Raw genomic sequence first — 21,838 nt, forward strand, 5'->3', positions numbered from 1 at the left:
AATTTATTTTTCACTTTGTGTCATTTTATTTAATTGTCACTTTCTCTCTCCCTCCACTAGAGGATAAGCCCCACTAGAGGGGAAACATGGGCAGCCTTCTTCACCACTTTGGCCCCAAATCAAAAGCATTCCAGCACTTGGTAGACTCTCAGAAGACATCTGTTGAGTGAACCAATTTGCATAAAGTCTAAGGAAGCCTGTCTTACACTAAAACACTATTAATACAATCCTGCTCCTTTTACTATCAATAATACAAACATTTTTCACTAAACAGCAGTTAACCATGCTGTCAATAGATTTCTTTTTTGAATTCAAGCCACGGGTTTCTCCTTGGGACTTGAGTGAGGTCAATAAAATAAAAGTACCAGCTGTAAACTGAAGCTGCAGGAAAAAGAAAATATAAGAATTAGACAGAATTAATACAAATTGTAAGTGTTGAAGTGTTAGTCACTCAGTCATGTCCAACTCTTTGCAACCCCATGGATTGTAGTCTGCCAAGCTCTTCCATCCATGGAATTTTCTAGGCAAGAATACTGGAGTAGGTTGTTATTTCCTCCTCCAGGGAATCTTCCTGATCCAGAGATTGAACCTGGGTCTCGTGCATTGCAGTCAGATTCTTTACCAACTGAGCCACCAGGGAAGCCCCACCAGGGAAGTCTTGAAAGGTGGGTAGAGCCACTTCTGGGAAATGGCCTTGGTAAAGATCACCACCTCAGGGTCTGGTTTTTAAAAGCACAAGTCATGAAAGCTACATAAAAGGTTGGAATGTACAAAACTTGTGGAATTAAAGAGTAGAAGAGAGAACTGAGTGTGAACGGGATACGACTGGGTCCCTTGGGACTTGTTTGCTTTATGTCCGAGGTGGGGATGATTGTGGAGGCTCTTGATATGCAGAGAGATAAAGTTTGTATTTGATGCAGTAGAAAATATAGGACTTATAGTTAGGATTTTATTTTGGTAAGGAGTCAGGTTTGTTTTTTTTTTAATTGGAGCATAATTGTTTTGCGGTGTTGTTAGTTTCTGCAATACAACAATGTCAATCAGCTATATGTATATATATATTTATTCAGGCTTCCCAGGTGACTCTAGTGGTAAAGAATCTGCTTGCCAATGCAGGGCATGCAAGAAACATGGGTTTGATCCCTGGGTTGAGAAGATCCCCTGGAGTAGGAAATGGCAACTCACTCCAGTATTCTTGCCTGGAAAACGCCATGGACAGAGGAACCTGGTAGGCTGCAGTCCATGGGGTCGCAAAGAGTCGGATACAGCTGAGCAACTGAGCACTCATACATATATCCCCTCCCTCCTGATCCTCCCTCCCACCTCACCCTGCATCCCACCTCACTAGATTATCACAGATCACTGAGCTGAGCTCCCTGTGTTATGCAGCAGCCTCCTACTAGCTATCTATTTTCACATGGTAGTGTCAGTTTTAGAAAGATCAGAGAGAAATGAGCTGTGGCATACATGGAGATGAAGAGTAAGGTGTGGCTCCAAGAACTATCATAGAAGAGAAGTCAGAATTTGGTAATAACCAGGGTGTTAATTGGGAACAGTGAATAGTTAGGGGGTTGAATGTTTAATGAGGCTAAGAAGTATCCAGAGAGTTCTTCACCCTTGGGATTTCATGAGGACCAGAATGTGTTAGCATTCTCCCACACTCATTTATTTCAAAGACTTTAAAACTGAAGGGCTGTCCTTTGAGTCCAGAAAGCTTTATGACTATTAAGCTCTCTCCTTTCTCCTGATACCGTAGTTTGATGAGAGTGGAAATCCCAGGTATGGTTGAGGTGCCTTTTGTGTCCCACGGAATCCTAGGATGACCCTTACTGAGATGCTCTGGTTCTTGGGGAGCAGCACCACCATCTCCCTCACATGCTACATAAATACAGTTGCTCAGATGGTTTACATTTCTAAAATAGTGTTTGCTTTTTTTACTGAAGGAATTATACATGCTTACTGCAGGAATTATACATGCTTACTGTAGAAATTTTGGATGCTATTATAGTTCTACTGCTTAGGTGTAGTTCTGTTATATGAAGAGTTGGAATAAATAGTTTTGCTTACTCTTTTCAGTTAATGCATGTGGTTATTCAATATGTTAATATTATTGGTAACACTGTATGTTTTTTAGAATCCCTTGTGATTTTCTCTGGGAGTCCCTAAAATGGCATAGGAAATAGTGATGGGTTTTCCCAGTAAAATTTTAATGGGTGATGTTTGCAGTAGATGGGTGAGGGTTCAGTTTTTCTCTTAGAAATTGCAGAAACCTTGATGAAATCCCATTTGGTAAATTAGAACTGAACTATTACTTTTAAAGTATGTATTTGAGATAGGATGAAAAGGGTTTTTTAGAAGTTTAGATGTCTTCCTTATAATAGATCACATTCATCATACTAATCTAGTCTGGCATTAACTTATTTTCCCTATTTCTTTTTTAATATGCAAAGCTTAATTTTAAAGGAGTCAGTCATTTAAACCAGAATGAAATGTAGTTCAGTCTTCTTGGAAATGAAATATTTAGTCACTTGAGATAAAGCAGAAAGGGAGGGTACTTGCCTTCCTTGGTTAAGTGGTACTTTAGATTAGTGAATGGCTTCAAAGAAGGTAAAGTTTTACTTTGTTTTTATTTCACTTCCATGTTGAATTGATTTTCTAATTAATATTATAAAACTTTCAGAGGATCATGAGATACACTTATCATCAGATCTCCATGGGTGCGTATTAAATTCCTCTTATCTTTTTGATATTACAGTTGACTCATGTTGACCAGGCAAGCTTCCAGCTGGATGCCTTTGGAACATCTTTTATTCTTGATGTCCTGCTAAATCAGTAAGTCTTTCCTGAGCTGCATGCACTGTTTTTAGATACACATTGAATCTACTTTCTTATCCTTCTGTAAAGTTTTGTTTGCTTCCTACATTTTGCTTCATCTTCTGTAACAGTTTGTAGTTGTTTAGTCACTAAGTCAAGTACGACTCTTTGCGACCCCATGGACCATAGCCCACCAGGCTCCTCTGTCCATGGGATTTCTCAGGCAAGAATACTGGAGAGGGTTGCCAGTTCATTCTCCAATAACAGTGAAATGCTACATTTAAAACTATGGTACCTATTGACTATAAGTTATAAAGTCTGGTAAATAACAGAAAATGGATATCCACTTGAAATTGAACAAGTATAACAGTTTCAAGTATGTAAAATTGAGGGAAATACTTTAATATTTTGCACTGTTTTGTTCTTTGATTCATGTATATTAAAAAGTGTAACAAATTTGTATTTCTACAATACTGATTAAAATAGTTTATTTCTTATTTTTAAAATTCATGGTTTAGAACATAATATGTTAGATATTTTATACTACACAGTGTTTTTTAGGGCATGAATTTCAATTTCATAGGGTGTGACTTTCCAATTTCATAGGGCATGAATAAGATTGTGTTAATATGATCTGTCTTATATTCTTCCTTGATGTAAATACTGTAAAATTGATGGTTATTTGATGCATTTTGGGCTTCTCTGGTGGCTCAGTGGTAAAGAATCTGCCTGCCGATGCAGGAGATGCAGCTTTGATCCCTGGATTAGGAAGATTCCCTACAAAAGGAAATGGCAACCCACTCCATTATTCTTTCCTGGAAAATCCCATGGACAGGGAAGCCTGGCAGGCTACAGTGCGTGGAGTCACAAGAGTCAGACACAACTTAGTGGCTAAAATAGCAATGACTCATTTCAGTTTTTCAGCAATTTTGATATCATAAAGTTTTTAAAAAAAACTCATTGTGAAGGAATGCATGCTCCTTAGAAGAATAATGAAAGAGCAGAAAAACCATTTCATATAATTTTACCACTTGGAGACTGATTGCCTTGTTTTAAGTTACCGTCTATGTACTTACCTCCCTATCCACCCTACTACCTATTCTTCCCTGCTTAATTTTAAAAATAATATTATCACCATTTGATATAAAGTTTGACTCATGAAATGGACATGTTTGCAGGTCAAAAATTTGATGAGCAGCATTGTTGTATGGTCAACTAGTTCTCTATATTTTAATTTTTAACTAATTTTTGTTGTTGGTCTTTTTCCTCCCACTAGAATTTAAGCTCCTTGAGGACTGAGATTTATTTTCCTTTACTGATGTATCCTTAGCACAAGATAGGCACTAAATTCTAGAATGGGAAGTCATATTGACATAGAAACCAAAGGCTGGAGTAGGCCAGGAGATAGAGGAGATGACTGATGAGAGTGGAGGCTGTCAGTTGGGGAAGAATGAAGCAGCAAAAAAGAAAGATGTCAGGGATTCCTGGTGGTACCATGGTTGAGACTCTGAGCTTCCATTTCAAGGGGAAATTCCCTGGTTGGGAACTAAGATCCCATATGCTGTGCAGTGTGACCAAAACAAAACATAAAATAAAAAAGAGGAAGAGGGCAAGTGTTTGGGACTGGCTTCTAAAAGTGGAGATATGTATCTGGGTATGATTTGGAAAGTCTGGGTATGGTTTGGAAAGACTCTTAATTTAATGACTCTTTCTCATCCTTCCTTTAAATCACTGTTCCTGGGAATAGCTCCTGCTTTGTTTTCTGGTTTCTGACAGTGTAATGCCTTGACTTTCAGTACCCCAATGAAGAACGGATATTTATTCATCTTGCCCAAGTCACCTGACTTCCTCCGGAGACATCTGAGCCCTAAAGCTTTCTGTTCCTGAGGGAGAAACACATATGGCCATACTTATCAGAGCATGAAACTTAGAATAGTAAGGGTGAAGCAAAATTTCTTTCGAGATAGGGGCAAGAAAGTCCATCCTTATTGCAGTACAAAGGATAAAACAATGGCATAAATGGCATAAATAGAGATTGTTTGGACTGAGAAATATGCAGACTGTGTTTTGTTTTGTTTTTTGCCTGTGATCTATATTAAACATAGGTGTCAAGTATCTATTTTCTTTATGTTGTATAATCTAGAATGATTTGATACAAAGGGTTTTTTCCTTATTTTTATGGAGAATGTTTTTATTTCATGGTTTCACTTTATATATTGTCTTGTGGTTATGCTGGTTAGGGAGCAGAAAGATGAAAAATTGATTATTTTGCTCTTTAAGCTTTTTCTTCCTTCTTTCTTTCTCTTCTCCCCTCCCTCCCTTCTTCCATTGCTTTCTTTCTTTTTTTTTTTTGTTTCCAGGGCTACATTTTTATTCTTTTGCCTATTCCACTATTCTGGGCTGCATGTACACAAGGAAAGGGTCAGCTTATATTCCAAAAATCAATTTCCTTGTTTCTTCTCTGAAAGTTCATAGGTTGCCCATTCCTTCCATCCTCCAGCATAGTGTTGAGCATTGTTAAAGCCCAGAGATATTGCTGTGACCATAGCCACCTTGCTTCTCACTCCAGCTAAACAAGAGAACACTAGACTGTCAGATTTGGATGGCTTTACTTCTTTGTAGTTCTCTTTGAAGTCCTTTGGGTTCATCTGTAGAGCTTCACCTACATCATCCAATGGTATATTGACAGACCCAGGGATTTTTCCAGACTCATAAATTTCCCATGGCTCTCTAACATCAATTAACATAATTTTTTTAGACTTCAGGAGGTTTTTAAGCTCCTTATAAGTGACACCTTCACAAATAGCAGTACAAAAATTGAGGCAGCTTCTTTTTATTGACTTCAAACCCCAGAGCGCAGCCTCCGCAGACCCAAAGATCGTCCAGCAAGTACTCCAGGGCAGCAGGCGCTGCAGCACCATCGCTGCTAACCATTTCGTTCTCCTGCTTTCTTTATCCTTCTTTCCTTCCTTCTTTTTTCTCACTCATAGGTATCATAATATTTATTTAACATACTTTTTAATTTAATTTTTCTTCTTAAGTTTTTAAAATTGAGATAGATCTGGTTTACAATATTATGGTAGTTCCAGATATGCAACATAGTGTTTCAAAATTTTCATAGATTATACTCCATTTGCGGAGAAGGCAATGGCACCCCACTCCAGTACTCTTGCCTGGAAAATCCCATGGACGGAGGAGCCTGGTGGGCTGCAGTCCATGGGGTCGCGAAGAGTCAGACACAACTGAAGCGACTTAGCAGCAGCAGCAGCAGCATACTCCATTTGACGTTATTATAAAATAATACCTATATTCCCTGTGCTGTACAATATATCCTTGTAGTGATTTGTATCTCTTAATCCTCTGTCCCTGTATTACCCACCCCCTTCTTCCCTAGCCCCACTGGAAACCACTAGTTTATTCTGCTGCTGCTGCTGCTAAGTCGCTTCAGTCGTGTCCAACTCTGTGCAACCCCATAGACGGCAGCCCACCAGGCTCCCCCATCCCTAGGATTCTCCAGCCAAGAACACTGCAGTGGGTTGCCATTTCCTTCTCCAATGAAGGAAAGTGAAAAATGAAAATGAAGTTGCTCAGTCGTGTCCGACTCTTAGTGACCCCATGGACTGCAGCCTACCAGGCTCCTCCGTCCATGGGATTTTCCAGGTGCTAGTTTATCCTAGATATCTGTAAATGTGTTTCTGTTTTGTCATATTGATTCAATTTTTTTTTAATTTTTTAGGTTCCACATATAAGTGATAATATAAAGTATTTGTCTTTGACTGATTTCTTTAAGCATAATATGCTCTAGGTCCATCTATGTTGTTGAAAATGCAAAATTTCATCCTGTGTATATGGTGAATCAGTTACTTTTCCCAGTGTTGGAGAATTGGCCTTTTGTAGTATTCTAGTAGCTCTGGTCATCACAGCTATGTGCTATAGGGGTTCTCCCTATGTGGGCTGTGTGGGTGCTTCTGATGTAGTGGGCTGACTACTGTGGGCATGCTGCTTGACATGACTGGCCCCCCTGTTCAGTTGGTTGCCCCTTGTGTGGAGGCTTCTGGCTACTGGCTGGTGGGGCCAGGTAATGACAAGGTTGGCTGTGGAACCTCAAAGGTTCCCAGGGGTAGTGCTGGCTCACTGGTGAGTGGAACTGGGTCCCGAGGGCTGTGACTGCAGGGCCCTGGGAGTCCCAAGACTGGTGGGTGGGGCTAGACCCTAGGACCACTGTCTGAGGGGCCTGAGATGTCTCAAATCTTGATTCGGCTTGTCGGTGGGCAGGGTCTAGTCCTGGGGTCTCTGGCTACAGAATCCAGGGGTCCCAGAACTGGTGCTGGGTCACTGTTGGTTGAGGCCAATTCCTGATAGAGGTGCTGGGGGATCGAGGATGTCCTGAAGTTGTGTTTCCCTACTGGTGAATGGAGCCAGATGCAGGGTGAGGCGGATGTTGAGGGTTGGGGAGGAGGGAACATGGCAGGGAAGAAGATTCTGGGGTTGGTGTGGGCAGAGCAGAATCCCGGCACCTCTGGCTCCAGGACCCTTGATGTTCTGGAACGAACGTTTGCAGCCTGGTGTGTGGAGCCAGGTCCCGGGACCCATGGTGGATGCACAAAGCTGTGTCCAGGATTGGCTATGGACTCAGTGGGTCTTGAGGCAGCTAGTCTCCTGGTGGGTGGCGCTGTGTCTCCTTCTGGTAGTTGCTTGGCCTGAGATGTTCCAGTACTAATGCCTACAGGCTGGCGGGCAGAGCTGGGTCTTGGAGCTAATAAGCTAGAGGGAGGATTCCAGAATAGTGCCCACCAGGGCCAGTGTCCACGTGGCAAAACTTGCTCCCCAAAATATCTGCCACCAGCATCTCGGTGCCTCCTGTCTCCTGTCTGGAACACTGCAAAATCATCAGGTAGATCTGATGCAGGCTCCTTTCAAATTATTGTTTTTGCCTTGGGTCCCAGAGCACGTGAGATTTTGCATGTGACCGTTAAGAGTGGAGTTTCTATTTTCCTCAGCCCTCTGGCTTCCCCCAAAAGTAATCCCTGCTGGCCTTTAAACCCAGACATTCTGTAGGTTCACCTTCCTGGCTCTGGACCCTTGGGCTGGGGAGCACAGTGTGGGGCTCTGATTCCTCATTCCTAGGGGACAATCTCTGCAGTTATAGCTCTTCTCCCATTTATGGTTTGCCCACCCACTGCTGTGGGTCTCAACTATATGGCAACTGTCACCTCTCCTACCTGCCTCCTTGCAGTTCCTCCTTTATATCTATAACTGTAGAAGGTTTTTTATGGTAGGTTCTGGTCTTTCACATAAATGGTTTCTCTGTAAATAGTTGTCATTTTGGGATGCCCTTGAGAGGAGGTGAGCCCAGGGTCTTCCTACTCCACCATCTGGGGAACTCTTCAACCTAAGCTGTTTGCTTTATGAAGCAATTCCAGGGCTGTGGAATAGGTCTTTTTTTTTTTCCCTCTTGTTTTAAACTGGAGGCAAATCAAGTCCTTGTGTAGCTGAATTCCAGTTGCAGAATGGATCCCCAAAATATGTATTTTTAGATTGGAAGGAAGAAAAAGTGTCATTATATAATACTCCTTCTTGTTCAGGAAGCAAGTTTATCTGTAACTAAATTATATAATAGTTCAATCTTTGGGTCCTAACTCATACAGGCAGCAGATAAAGACTATGGGATGGTTAAAAATGAAAAGAACAGTCAGTTCTTGTGTTATCAAGACTAGGAAGGGTGGGAAGCAGTTCTCAACGCCTTTAAGGGGTCATACAGTTGTGGAATTTCACTCTTTTGGACAGATACGTTAATAAAACCAAACATATGCCTGTCCTGACCTGATTTGGCCTGGTCAAACAAGTCTCGAGGCCAACACTGGATTGTTCCAGAGGTCAGCAACTGGTGTTACACTTTACTGTGAACCATTCCTCAGAAAGAAAAGGCTTAATAAAGACATTTAACTCTATTATTGAAACAATTCAGGCCAAGTCTGTTCCTGTAACTCTCCTTTCTTCTTTAAGAAGTAGATGATTAAACTGTAAAGGAATGCAAAAATACTGAAACATTTTTTTATAGAACTCCTTGATTTTTTTCTACAATAGGTGGCCTGACAGAAGTAAACCACACATACACATTCATGTACACCCCACACCCCACACCGTGCAAGAAGCAAATATTCCACGTGAACTGTGGTTGGTTGTTCTAGGATGTGAAACATAACAGTAAAGAGAGAACCCATCTGTTTTTTTGTTGATGATTTTTTAAAATTTTATTTTATGTGGAATTATAGTTGATCAACAATGTCTGTTTCAGGTGGGTGTACTAGAAAGGGATTCAGTTATACACATACACATGTATCTATATTCTTTTTCAAATTCTTTTCCCATTTAGCTTATTAGATTATTGAGTAGAGCTCTCTGTACTATACAGTAGGTCTTTGTCGGTTATCTATTTTAAATATAGTAGTGTGTGTGCATTTGGAAGAGATTCTGTTGTCCAGCTATCAGATCTTAGGATGATCCAACTTGTAAATTTTGACTTTTTTAAATAGATTGTTTCCTCTTCATCTTCTTATATCAGTAACAACAAAAAATAGTTTCTCTCACTCTGATTCTTTTTTTGTACTTAATATTCTTTTATTGACGTATAGTTGATTTACAATTTTTAAAAATTTTATTTATTTATTTAAATTGTAGGCTAATTGCTTTACAATACTGTGGTGGTTTTGCCATACATTGACATGAATCAGTCATGGGTGTACATGTGTCCCCATGTCCTGAGGCTCCCACCTCCCTCTTATGTCAGCTTTTTTTCCTTCTTCACCAGGGCACTGGGGGTAGGGAGGACACCAAAGACTCAAATCTAACAGTAGATGGCGGTAGATGGGTTGCCCATGCAGATAGGAGGTGATGTAGAGCCAGGGTTTGGGGATGGGGATGGGGATGTGGTGGGAGGAGAAACAGGAGAAAGCTCAGACAAAGAACACTCAAATTCCATTCAGATGGGCAAGTCCAGTCTTCTTTCATTTGGGGGAATCATATGCTTGCTTTCCACTGGGACTCTTGAATTTGCAATAAAACTGGGAATCAAGATAAGTAAAAGACAGGACATGAATTCAATTTGGAACTGAAGGTTAAGTTTGGAAGTCTCATTTACTTAACCATGTCCTATCTTCAGTGTGGTAAATAAGATGTTTACAGTGTGGATAAAAATAAGTGAGGAGGATAAGATTATAATTAAATGATGGTGTTATATGATGATAAAGAATAACATAAGAGATTTCTCACTGTTACTAATAAATCTGTAACTATCTTGTTTAACATAATTCATTATGGCAAATATTTGTTTATATGTACATTTAATACAAATTATTGTGTAGAACACAAATCTGTGTTGAATAGTTCTTATCAATAATGGTCCTTACCTTCATTTTGTACACACACATAGGTGTATAAAAATATATGTGCACATGTATGTATACACAAGATGCACACACATGTATGTACATAACACACACGAATTCAGACACACATGTGTATGTAATTCATATGTATACATGTGTGTTCATTTTTAAACCTTTAGTAAATGGTAAGAATTCTTCTTTCCTCATCTTCCTTCAATAGAAATGAGTGAATAAGTATCCTGTTCTTAGGGAGCCTGTATTCTAGTCAGAAAAAGCAATGAACATGTTAACAAAGTAATATTGGAGAGTGACAGTGCCATTAATAGCAGGTGCCTGATGTGGAGGTGAGGATGCTGTCTGAGCAGTCTTTCCATCCATATCACTGTGATTGTTGCTGTTTTTTTTTTTGTTTTTTTTTTTTAAATTTAAGCAGCAGTTGTTATCAGGCCATCTCTAAGAAGATGACATTTGACTGTAAGGGCAGAGAGAACAGTGCGTGTCTAGACCTGGAGGCAGGGGTAAGCTTAGTGTGTTTGAGAGACAGGAAGATGGCTTAGAAAATTGGTATAGGAGCCAAGAGGTTATTAAATGAGGTTGATGGTGTGTGTGTTAGTTGCTCAATCATGTCTGACTCTTTGTGACCCTAAGAACTGTAGCCTGCCAGCCTCCTCTGTCCATGGAATTCATCAGGCAAGAATACTGGAGTAGGTAGCCATTCCCTTCTCCAGGGGATCTTCCCAACCCAGGGATCAAACCCAGGTCTCCTGCATTGCAGGTGGATTCTTTACCATAAGGGCCACAACTCCAGTACTTTGGCCACCTCATGCGAAGAGTTGACTCATTGGAAAAGACTCTGATGCTGGGAGGGATTGGGGGTAGGAGGAGAAGGGGACGACAGAGGATGAGATGGCTGGATGGCATCACTGACTCGATGGACGTGAGTCTGAGTGAACTCTGGGAGTTGGTGATGGACAAGGAGGCCTGCCGTGTTGCGATTCATGGGGTTGCAAAGAGTTGGACATGACTGAGCGACTGAACTGAACTGAGAGAGACCCAAATCATGTAAAAAAATAGAAGGATCCTTTTAGGCCACAGGAAAGACTTTGAACAATAGTTTAAGCAGACATAACTAATATTTTTATACCATAAGTTGCATTCTTCACTCATTTCCATACTGACTTATGATCCTTTCTTCATCATATTTAGTTTTTGTATATTTTACTGTCTTCTGAAGGCAATCTCTTCTAAAGATCTGTTCATTAGTTATTGGGCCTAGTACCACTATACTATTTATCATAGCTTTTTTTTTTTTGTCTTTTCAAGTTACTCATTTGTGCATATTTCAAAATGCATATTAACACTATCTTAACAACAACAAAAAAACACTATATGACATTTCACACCTGTTTAAGTTAACATCTAAAACATTTATTCATCAATCTAAATAGTTGCAAAGGATATAATCTCTGGTGAAACAGAAGTAGGAAACATTTAAAAGTAAATGTTGGAGAGTGTTTTGCCTATAACACCAAGCATGGAAACCTCTCTTGTTAGTTTCATTTCACAGAATTTCTTAGGATATTTTTGCCTGTTCTTAGTTGGAAATTTAGGGTAATTTTGTCACTCTCTTTTTAGAATTTTAACTGGACTGCCACTAAACCTATAATTTAATTTGAGAAAAGTGCACCTTTTATGGTACTAAGTCTTTCCATCTATATCATTGTGATTGTTGTTGTTTTTTAAATTTGAGCCTTTTTTTTCTGTCTCACAGTAAAATTTAGTACTTTGGTTTTTGTAGGTCTTACGCATTTCATGTAGAACATATTCGTGGGAATTATGTTTTTTTGTTGCTACTGTGGAGATTTTTTTCCATCATATTTTATAATTAATTACTGGTACCATTCTTAATATTGCTAATGGCTGTTCATTGTTTCTTTGGGTTTTCTAGTTTGATAGTAACATGACTGGAAAATCATGAGAGCTTTAGTTTTCTTTCCAAGATGATAGTTATTACTGTTACACACTCTAGTGCTTTTTCTAGAAGTTCCTGAACTCTATTATTTGATGATAATAACATTTTTCTCTTGGTTCTTTTGATGATAGGAGTATCTCTAGAATTTGTTGTTAAGCAGGATGTTGATTCTTGATTTTTGAGAGCTAGTCTTTATCATGGCATCCAATCTGATCACTTCATGGCAAATAGATGGGGAAACAATGGAAACAGTGACAGACTTTATTTTTTTACACTCCAAAATCACTGCAAATGATGACTGCAACCATGAAATTAAAAGACACTTGCTCCTTGGAAGAAAAGCTATGACAAACCTAGACAGCATATTGAAAAGCAGAGACATTACTTTACCAACAAAGGTCCCTCTAGTCCAAGCTATGGTTTTTCCAGTAGTCATGTATGGATGTGAGAGTTGGACTATAAGGAAAGCCGAGTGCTGAAGAATTGATGCTTTTGAACTGTGGTGTTGGAGAAGACTGTTGAGAGTCCCTTGGACTGCAAGGAGACCAAACCAGTCAATCCTAAAGGAGAGCAGTCCTGAATATTCATTGGAAGGACTGATGCTGAAGCTGAAACTCCAATACTTTGGCCACCTGATGTGAAGAACTGCCTCATTGGGAAAGACCCTGATGCTGGGAAAGATTGAAGGCAGGATTAGAAGGGGACGATATAGGATGAGATGGTTGGATGACATCACTGACTCAATGGACTTGAGTTTGAGCAAGCTTCGGGAGATGGAGAAAGACAGGGAAGCCTGGCATACTGCAGTCCATGGGATAGCAAAGAGTTGGATACGATTGAGTGACTGAACAACAAAGTCTTTATCATGTTAGACCAATATCCCATATCTTGTTTAAGTTTTTTCCTTTTTTTTAAAGTAAAGAGTATTAGCTTTTCTTGAATACCTTTTTAATCAATGCAAAGAACATACAGATTTTCTTAACTGACTTTTTGTGTTTTATTATGTTAATGGTTCCTGTTATGAGAAATTATTCTTGACCGTAGAGGATACACTCTACATTGTTATATTGGATAATTCATTGTTTCTGGCCTCTCTACTGGTGACTATAAAAGGGAATCACACTTCCTGTTTTTATTTAAATTACCATGGCACAAGTCCCTGCTGGTTTTCCTGCTGTGAATTGCCTCCATCTCCAACTGTCTCTTTCCCTCAACTGTTTGTGAGATTTGTTCTCTACTCTTTGGTCTTGCCACTCTATTCTTGCCTCAGATAGCACCTCTTAACAGCTGCTCTGAGGAACACAGCTATCCTCCGCAAGTGATGGCTGCTAACATCTGCCAGGAGTGGTCCCTCTAAGAACCCAGAAGCCCAAACCCGTCCACAGTCCTTCTTGTGAAGGTCAGTGCTGCCACCAGATGCACAAAGACATATCCTCCACTTAGAGTCAGGCAGAGCAGAGAGGAAGTTCTTTCTTTTTCCTGTCCAAGGCGCACCTTACATTCTATTTCCAGGTAAAAAGCAGCGGAGACGTCCACTCTCAGAAGGTGAAATTGAACCCCTGCTTTCAGAGTTATGTTGACTTGACTCCCATGACTTGCCAAGAGCTTTCAAAGGATGGCTTATTCAACTTTAAACAATAGTCCATGTGGCATACGGTCCAGAACACCAAATACATCTTTGTCACAGTCGTTCCTCCTGCATGAGGTGTAGAAAAGATCAGGATTGCACAGGCTTCCTGCTTTAACTCTGGCTCCTAATTTCCTCTGATGTTGTGCTTAGGCAAGGACAGATAGTTTTCAGGACTGGGGCAGGTTGAGAAGCAACAGATGTGTAGTGGCTTAACTCTGCAATTAACACCTTGAGGTGAATGTAATTGGTTTTCTCTACTGCTTCAAGATTTCCCCAGAATTCAGAGAACTCCGAGTATATTTTAGGGGAACTTGCCCCTCCAAAAAGGGAAGGTTGCCCACTTACAAATTCTGGTTTCAATTTTAGAATGCTGCAACTAATTTTAAGGCAATTTCTAGCTTAAAATGATAAGATCCAGTTTTTTTCGGTACTCCATTACTAACTTCTAAACTAGTTTTGCTGTTATATTGTTTAGAATTTTTGCATCAACTGTCATGAAACTGGCTTAGTATTTTTTTTTATCAGAGATAAAAGCAATAAAAATGATATTTTCACTTATAAAGTATTCCCTGAAACATTATCTTCTGTAGTATAGGAATCACACATATATATTTTTAATGTTTTAAAGTCCTTATCTTTTTACCCTGACTGGTCCTGTAATACTTTTAATAAATAAGACATTGATAAACTATTCTTTGATGGATTGATGTATTCACCTACTTGTTTTTAAGTCAACTTTGGGAAATTACATTTTCCCAAAATGTAATTTTTATTTTAAAATAGTCATTTTTCCCCCCTTGGCTGCACCATACAGCTTGTGGGAGCTTAGTTCCCACACCAAGGATTGAACCTGGGCCCCTGGTAGTGGAAGGGTAGACTGCTAACCACGGGAAAGCAGGGAATTGCCTAAGTGTGCTTTTTAGAAAATAATTTCTAAAATTTCATCTGTACCTATTATATAATTTCTTTCTCAATACTACTTTTATTTGTACTTATCAAATATAACTCGACATATACAGACTTTTAAAAACTAAACAGTATGTTTAGAAACATTTATTGCATAAAATTAAAGACTTTTCATAAAGTTTTTTACTGAGGTATTTTTGTTTGTCATAAAATTCAGCCATTTCAAGTTATACATTTTAATGATTTTTTAAAGTAACTTTATTGAGTGGTGCAACCATCACCAAATGCAATGTCAGTTGTAACACACTTTCCATCTCTCCCAAAATATTCCTTATTTCCATTTAATCTTAATTCGCATTCCTATCTCCATCTCTAGATAATGGCTAACTTACTTTTTATCTTTGTAAATTTGCCTTTTTTTGGACATTTAATATGAACGTGTGGTCTTGATCTGGTTTCATTTATTTGGCGTGTTTTTGAAGTTCATCTGTGATGAACTTCGTTCCTTTTTATTTTGGAGTGTTACTTCATTGTATAGATATAACACATTCTATCGATCCACTGCTGTTTCCAGTTTGGGGCTATTATGAATAAGGATGCTGTGAACATTCACAGGCAGGTCTTTGTATGGGTGTAGGTTTTCAATTCACTTCAGTTCAGTTCAGTCACTCAGTCATGTCTGACTCTTTGCTACCCCATGGACTGCAGCACACCAGGCCTCCCTGTCCATTACCAACTCCCAGAGCTTACTCAAACTCATGTCCGTTGAGTCGGTGATGTCGTTCAATCATCTCATCCTCTGTCGTCCCCTTCTCCTGCCTTCAATCTTTCCCAGCATCAGGGTCTTTCCCAATGAGGCAGTTCTTCACATCAGATGGCCAAAGTATTGGAGTTTCAGCTTCAGCATCAGTCCTTCTAATGAATATTCAGGACTGATTTCCTTTAGGATGGACTGGTTTGATCTCCTTGCAGTCCAAGGGACTCTCAACAGTCTTCTCCAACACCACAGTTCAAAAACATCAATTCTTCAGTGCTCAGCTTTCTTTATAGTCCAACTCTCACATCCACACATGACTACTAGAAAAACCATAGCTTTGACTAGATGGACCTTGTTGGCAAAGTAATGTCTCTGCTTTGTAATATGCTGTCTGGGTTGGTCATAACTTTTCTTCCAAGGAGCAAGTGTCTTTTAAATTTCATGGCTGCAGTCATCATTTGCAGTAATTTTGGAGTGTAAAAAAATAAAGTCTGTCACTTTTTCCACTGTTTCCCCATCTATTTGCCATGAAGTGATGGGACCAGATGCCATGATCTTAGTTTTCTGAATGTTGAGTTTTAAGCCAACTTTTTCACTCTCCTCTTTCACTTTCATCAAGAGGCTCTTTAGTTCTTCTTCACTTTCTGCCATAAAGGTGGTGTCATCTGCATATCTGAGGTTATTGATATTTCTCCTGGCAATCTTGATTCCAGCTTGTGCTTCATCCAGCCCAGCGTTTCTCATGATATACTCTGCAGGGTGACAATATACAGGCTTAAGTACTCCTGTTCCTATTTGGAACCAGTCTGTTGTTCCATGTCTAGTTCTAACTATTGTTTCCTGACCTGTATACAGATTTCTTAAGAGGCAGGTCAGGTGGTCTGGTATTCCCATCTCTTTCAGAATTTTCCACAGTTTGTTGTGATCCACACAGTCACAGGCTTTGGTGTAGCCAATAAAGCAGAAATAGATGTTTTTCTGGAACTCTCTTGCTTTTTCCATGATAAAGCAGATGTTGGCAATTTGATTTCTGATTCCGCTGCCTTTTCTAAATCCAGCTTGAACATCTGGAAGTTCACATTTCACATACTGTTGAAGGCTGGCTTGGAGAATTTTGAGCATTATTTTACTAGTGTGTGAGATGAGTGCAATTGTGCCATAGTTTGACCATTCTTTGGCATTCCCTTTCTTTGGGATTGGAATGAAAACTGGACTTTTCCAGTCCTGTGGCCACTGCTGAGTTTTCCAGTTTCTCTGGCATAGAGTGCAGCACTTTCACAGCATCATCTTTTAGGATTAGAAATAAGTCAACTGGAATTCCATCACCTCCACTTGCTTTGTTTGCAGTGATGCTTCCTAAGGCCCACTTGATTTTGCATTCCAGGATGACTTTCTCTAGTGAGTGATCATACCATCGTGATTATCTGGGTTGTGAAGATCTTTTTATATAGTTCTTCTGTGTATTCTTGCCACCTCTTCTTAAGATCTTCTGCTTCTGTTAGGCCCATACCATTTCTGTCATTTATTGTGCCCATCATTGCAGGAAATGTTCTCTTGGTTTATCTAATTTTCTTCAAGAGATCTCTATAGTCTTTCCCATTCTATTGTTTTTCTCTATTTCTTTGCATTGATCACAGAGGAAAGCTTTCTTACCTCTCCTTGCTCTTCTTTGGAATTCTGCATTCAAATGGATATATCTTTCCTTTTCTCCTTTGCTTTTCACAGCTATTTATAAGCCTCCTCAGACAACCATTTTTGCCTTTTTAAATTTCTTTTCTTGGGGATGGTCTTGATCCCTGCCTCCTGTACAATGTCAGGAACCTCTGTCCATAGTTCTTCAGGCACTCTGTCTATCAGATCTAATCCCTTGAATCTATTTGTCCCTTCCACTGTATAATCATAAGGGATTTGCTTTAGGTCACATCTGAATGGTCTAGTGAAACTTTCTTCAATTTAAGTCTGAATTGGGCAATAAGGAGTTCATGATCTGAGCCACAGTCTGCTCGCAGTCTTGTTTTTGCTGACTGTATAGAGCTTCTCCATCTTTGGCTGTGAAGAATATAATCAATCTGATTTTGTTATTGACCATCTGGTGATGTCCATGTATAGAGTCATCTCTTGTGTTGTTGGAAGAGGGTGTTTGCTATTACCAGTGCCTTCTCTAGGCAAAATTCTGTTAGCCTTTGCCCTGCTTCATTCTGTACTCCAACGCCAAATTTGCCTGTTACTCCAGGTATTTCTTGTATTCCAGTCCCCTATAATGAAAATGACATCTTTTTTGGGTGTTAGTTCTAGAAGGTCTTGTAGGTCTTCATAGAACCAGTCAACTTCAGCTTCTTTGGCATTACTGGTTGGGGCATAGACTTAGATTAGTGTGATATTGAATGATTTGGCTTGGAAACGAACAGAGATCATTCTGTTGTTTTTGATATTGCATCCCAGTACTGCATTTCAGATTCTTTTGTTGACTATGATGACTACTCCAGTTCTTCTACGGGATTCTTGTCCACAGCAGTAGATATAATGGTCATCTGAGTTAAATTCACCCATTCCAGTCCATTTTAGTTCGCTGATTCCTAAAATGTTGACGTTCACGCTTGCCATCTCCTGTTTGACCACTTCCAATTTGCCTTGATCAGGGTCTCTGGTAGCTCAGATGTTAAAGTGTTTGCCTGCAATGTGGGAGAACCTGGTTTCGTTATCTGGATCAGGACAATCCCCTGGGGAAGGAAATGGCAACCCACTCCAGTACTCTTGTCTGGAAAATTACATGGATGAAGGAGCCTGGTAGGCTACAGTCCATGGGATCGCAAGAGTCGGACATGACTGAGCAACTTCACTATGGACCTAAAGTTCCAGGTTCCTATGCAATATTGCTCTTTACAGCATCAGACTTTACTTCTATCACCAGTCATATCCACAAATGGGTGTTGTTTTTGCTTTTGCTCTGTCTCTTCAGTCTTTCTGGAGTTATTTGTCCACTGATCTCCAGTAGCATATTGGATACCTACTGACCTGGGGAGTTCGTCTTTCAGTGTCCTATCTTTTTGCCTTTTCATACTGTTCATGGGTCTCAAGGCAAGAGTACTGAAGCGGTTTGCCATTCCCTTCTCCAGTGGACCACATTTTGTCAGAACTCTCCACCATGACCCATCCGTCTTGGGTGGCCCTACACTGCATGGCTCATAGTTTCATCGAATTAGACAAGGCTGTGGTCCATGTGATCAGATCTAGTTTTCTGTGATTGTGGTTGCAGTCTGTCTGCCCTCTGATGGAGAAGGATAAGAAGCTTATGGAAGCTGCCTCATGGGAGAGACTGACTGAGGGGAAAACTGGATTTCGTTCTGATGGGCGGGGCTATGCTCAGTAAATATTGAATCCAATTTTCTGTTGATGAGTGGGGCTGTGTTCCCTCCCTGTTATTTACCTGGGGCCATACTATGGTGGAGGTAATGATGATAATGGTGATCTTCTTCAAAAGGTCCATGCACACACTGCTGTACTCAGTGCCTCCAACCCTGCAGCAGGCCACCACCAACCCATACCTCCACCAGAGACTCCTGGACACTCTCAGGCATGTCTGGGTCTGTCTCTTGTGGCGTCACTACACCTTTCTCCTGGGTCCTGGTGCACACAAGGTTCTGTTTGAGCCCTCTAAGAGTCTATTTCCCAGTCCTGTGTAAGTTCTGGCACCTCTATGGTGGGGTTAACCGTGACCTCCTCAAGAGGGCTTATGCCATACGGAAGTCTGCTGCACCCAGAGCCCCTGCCCCTGCAAAGTCCACTGCTGACCCATACCACCACAGGAGATACTCAAACAGAGTTCTGTTTCAGTCTCGTTGGGGTCTCTGGGTCCTGGTGCACACAAGGTTTGTTTGAGCCCTCTGATCTTCTCTGGTGGGTATGGGGTTTGATTCTAAATGTGATTTCACCCCTCCTACCCCACCTCCTGTGCCCTTGGATGTGGCGTATTTCCTCAAAGTTGCTCCAGTGCCGCACAGCTGCCTCTACTCAATTTTCGTAGGTGGAATTTACCTAGAAGTAGAATTTTTGAGTCCTATGATAGGCTCATGTTCAATTGTTTTGAGAAAGGCTAAACTGTTTTCCAAAGTGGACTTGTGAGGTTTTAGGTGGTGTAATAATAGCTGTTCTTCTATAAACTCTATTTCACAGGAGGGATGGTTGTCAAATATAAATAGTTGCTCGGTTTTCAGGTTTTCTATTCCATATCCATGGCAAATCTGGGTTCATATTCTCATGATTATTATCTCATGCTCTTTGGTTCATAATAAAACTCTACCTTTGAAGTATATATTGAGCTTTTGACACTTTTGCAGGAGTAGGTTTCTACCATTGGTATAATCCCCTAAGGAACTTTTATGTTAGACCTTACAGCTCATATTTCATATCCTTTTGTTTATTCTGAATTGAAAAGTGGTAGTTTTAAACTGAGAATCCTAAAACTAGACTTTAGAACTTCCTCTCACAGGCAAAGTCACCTGGGTTCAGCTCAGGGTAGCCTTGGTTGTTAGTAGGACAGCTGCAAAACCCATAGCAAAGGGGAACTGGGTTGCAGAGCACAGGAAAGTCCATTGGGTGTGTCTGGCAAAGAGCCAGAAAATGTTCCAAAGCAGAGACCAGTCCTAAAGCTAAGACCTGAAAGCTGTTTTGGAAGGGGCATCTGGAAGGAATCTCAGAAGGACCCTAGAGACTGGATCCTTTTATAGCTGCTGCTGCCAAGTCACTTTAGTCGTGTCCGACTCTGTGCGACCCCATAGACGGCAGTCCACCAGGCTCCGCTGTCCCTGGGATCCTCCAGGCAAGAACACTGGAGTGGGTTGTCATTTCCTTCTCCAATGCATGAAAGTAAAAAGTGAAAGTGAAGTTGCTCAGTCATGTCTGACTCTTAGCGACCCCATGGACTGCAGCCTATCAGGCTCCTCTGTCCATGGGATTTTCCAGGCAGGAGCATTGGAGTGGGGGGGCCATTGCCTTCTCCAGAGCCTTTTATAGCAGGGGTTCCCAACCCCTGGGCCATGGACCACTACTAGTCTGTGGCCTGTTAGAAACAAGGCCACACAGCAGCAGGTGAGCAGTGGGCAAGTGAGAGAAGCTTCATCTGTATTTACAGCTGCTGCCTTTCACTCACATTACTGCCTGAGCTGTGTCTTCTGTCAGATCAGCTGCGGCATTAGATTCTCATAGGAGCACCAACCCTACTGTGAACCGGGCAAGCAAAGGATCTAGATTGCATGCTCCTTAGTTGCAGGAAAACAAGCTCAGGGGTCACACCAATTCTGCAGTATGGTGAGTTGTATAATTATTTCATTATATAGCATATGTAATAATAATAGAAATAAAGTGCACAATAAATGTAATGTGCTTGAATCATACCAAAATCATCCACACACCCCCCACCCCCCACTCCATCCCTGGAAAAGTTGTCTTCTATGAAACTGGTCCCTGGTGCTAAAAAGGTTGGGAACCGCTGTTTTATGGGGTTCAGAAGGCCTAACTCTTGGGTGAGGAGCTGTGCAAGGCTCAAGTCAGCCCTTTTATAGGGAGCGGTTAGAGCTGAGCTGAGGAGTTACGTTCCTGTGCATCTTTTTATTAAACTGGTCTATTTAAGCTTTCTGCTCCTGGTTGGCTTTTTAAAGTACAGCCTTAGTGCAGACACATTGTCTTTCATCTGTTTTTTTAAAAATATGACATTGGGTTGTTTTTAGTATTACCTGCTTTTTTACTAGTGGAATCTGGAGATTTCAGCACACTTGTGAGAATATATTTAATTTATAAATAAAATAATTGCAGAATTATTCAGTATAACCAAGACTGTGATTGTTAGTCCTGCAAGGAAAATACCATATAAATGCTATTTTATAGTTAAAATGATTAATGTATATTTTTGTATTACAGATTTGTTAGATAAGCTGAAAATGTAATTCGCTAGATACATTAAATCCTCTTAATGTACAACAATGAAACTTGTAACATTTATGTATAATTGCATAGATATTCTTGTGCACTTTTATGGTGATTAGGAGACACATTGAAGATTAAATTATCAGAGCTCACTGCTGATTTTCTCCCAGGTGCCAAATTATTGAACTCTGTTAAATTATCTAGCAGTGATTGTGGCATAGCCCACTAACATGGAACTTTGTCAACAGGTATAGAAAATTTGATTCCCTAGGTTTATTTAATATAATTAGAGGAACCTGGTGGGCTACAATTCATGGGGTCACCATGAAGAGTTGGACTCAACTGAAGCGACTTATCACACACAGAGCACACACACAGAAGTTTATATGGTTGTTAAACTATTGGGTGAAAAAAATCTTTGCAATTTACTTGGATACTTATTCTGTAAT

The 21,838-nt window shown here is 40.2% G+C and overlaps 1 protein-coding gene across 11 annotated transcripts in view; it reads left to right on the forward strand.

Annotated features, from left to right (window-relative positions):
- ADAM22 (ADAM metallopeptidase domain 22) overlaps positions 1-21,838 on the forward strand; it is a 238,401-nt gene that overhangs the window by 36,289 nt on the left and 180,274 nt on the right. For all 11 annotated transcript variants that reach the window (XM_019958884.2, XM_070787951.1, XM_070787949.1 and 8 more), the window contains exon 3: positions 2,756-2,832. In XM_019958884.2, the coding sequence (XP_019814443.2) occupies positions 2,756-2,832 (77 nt within the window). The remainder of the gene's footprint in view (positions 1-2,755; positions 2,833-21,838) is intronic.

This window comes from Bos indicus, chromosome 4 (genome assembly GCF_029378745.1).
Source record: "Bos indicus isolate NIAB-ARS_2022 breed Sahiwal x Tharparkar chromosome 4, NIAB-ARS_B.indTharparkar_mat_pri_1.0, whole genome shotgun sequence".
NCBI classification, from domain to species: Eukaryota; Metazoa; Chordata; class Mammalia; order Artiodactyla; family Bovidae; genus Bos; species Bos indicus.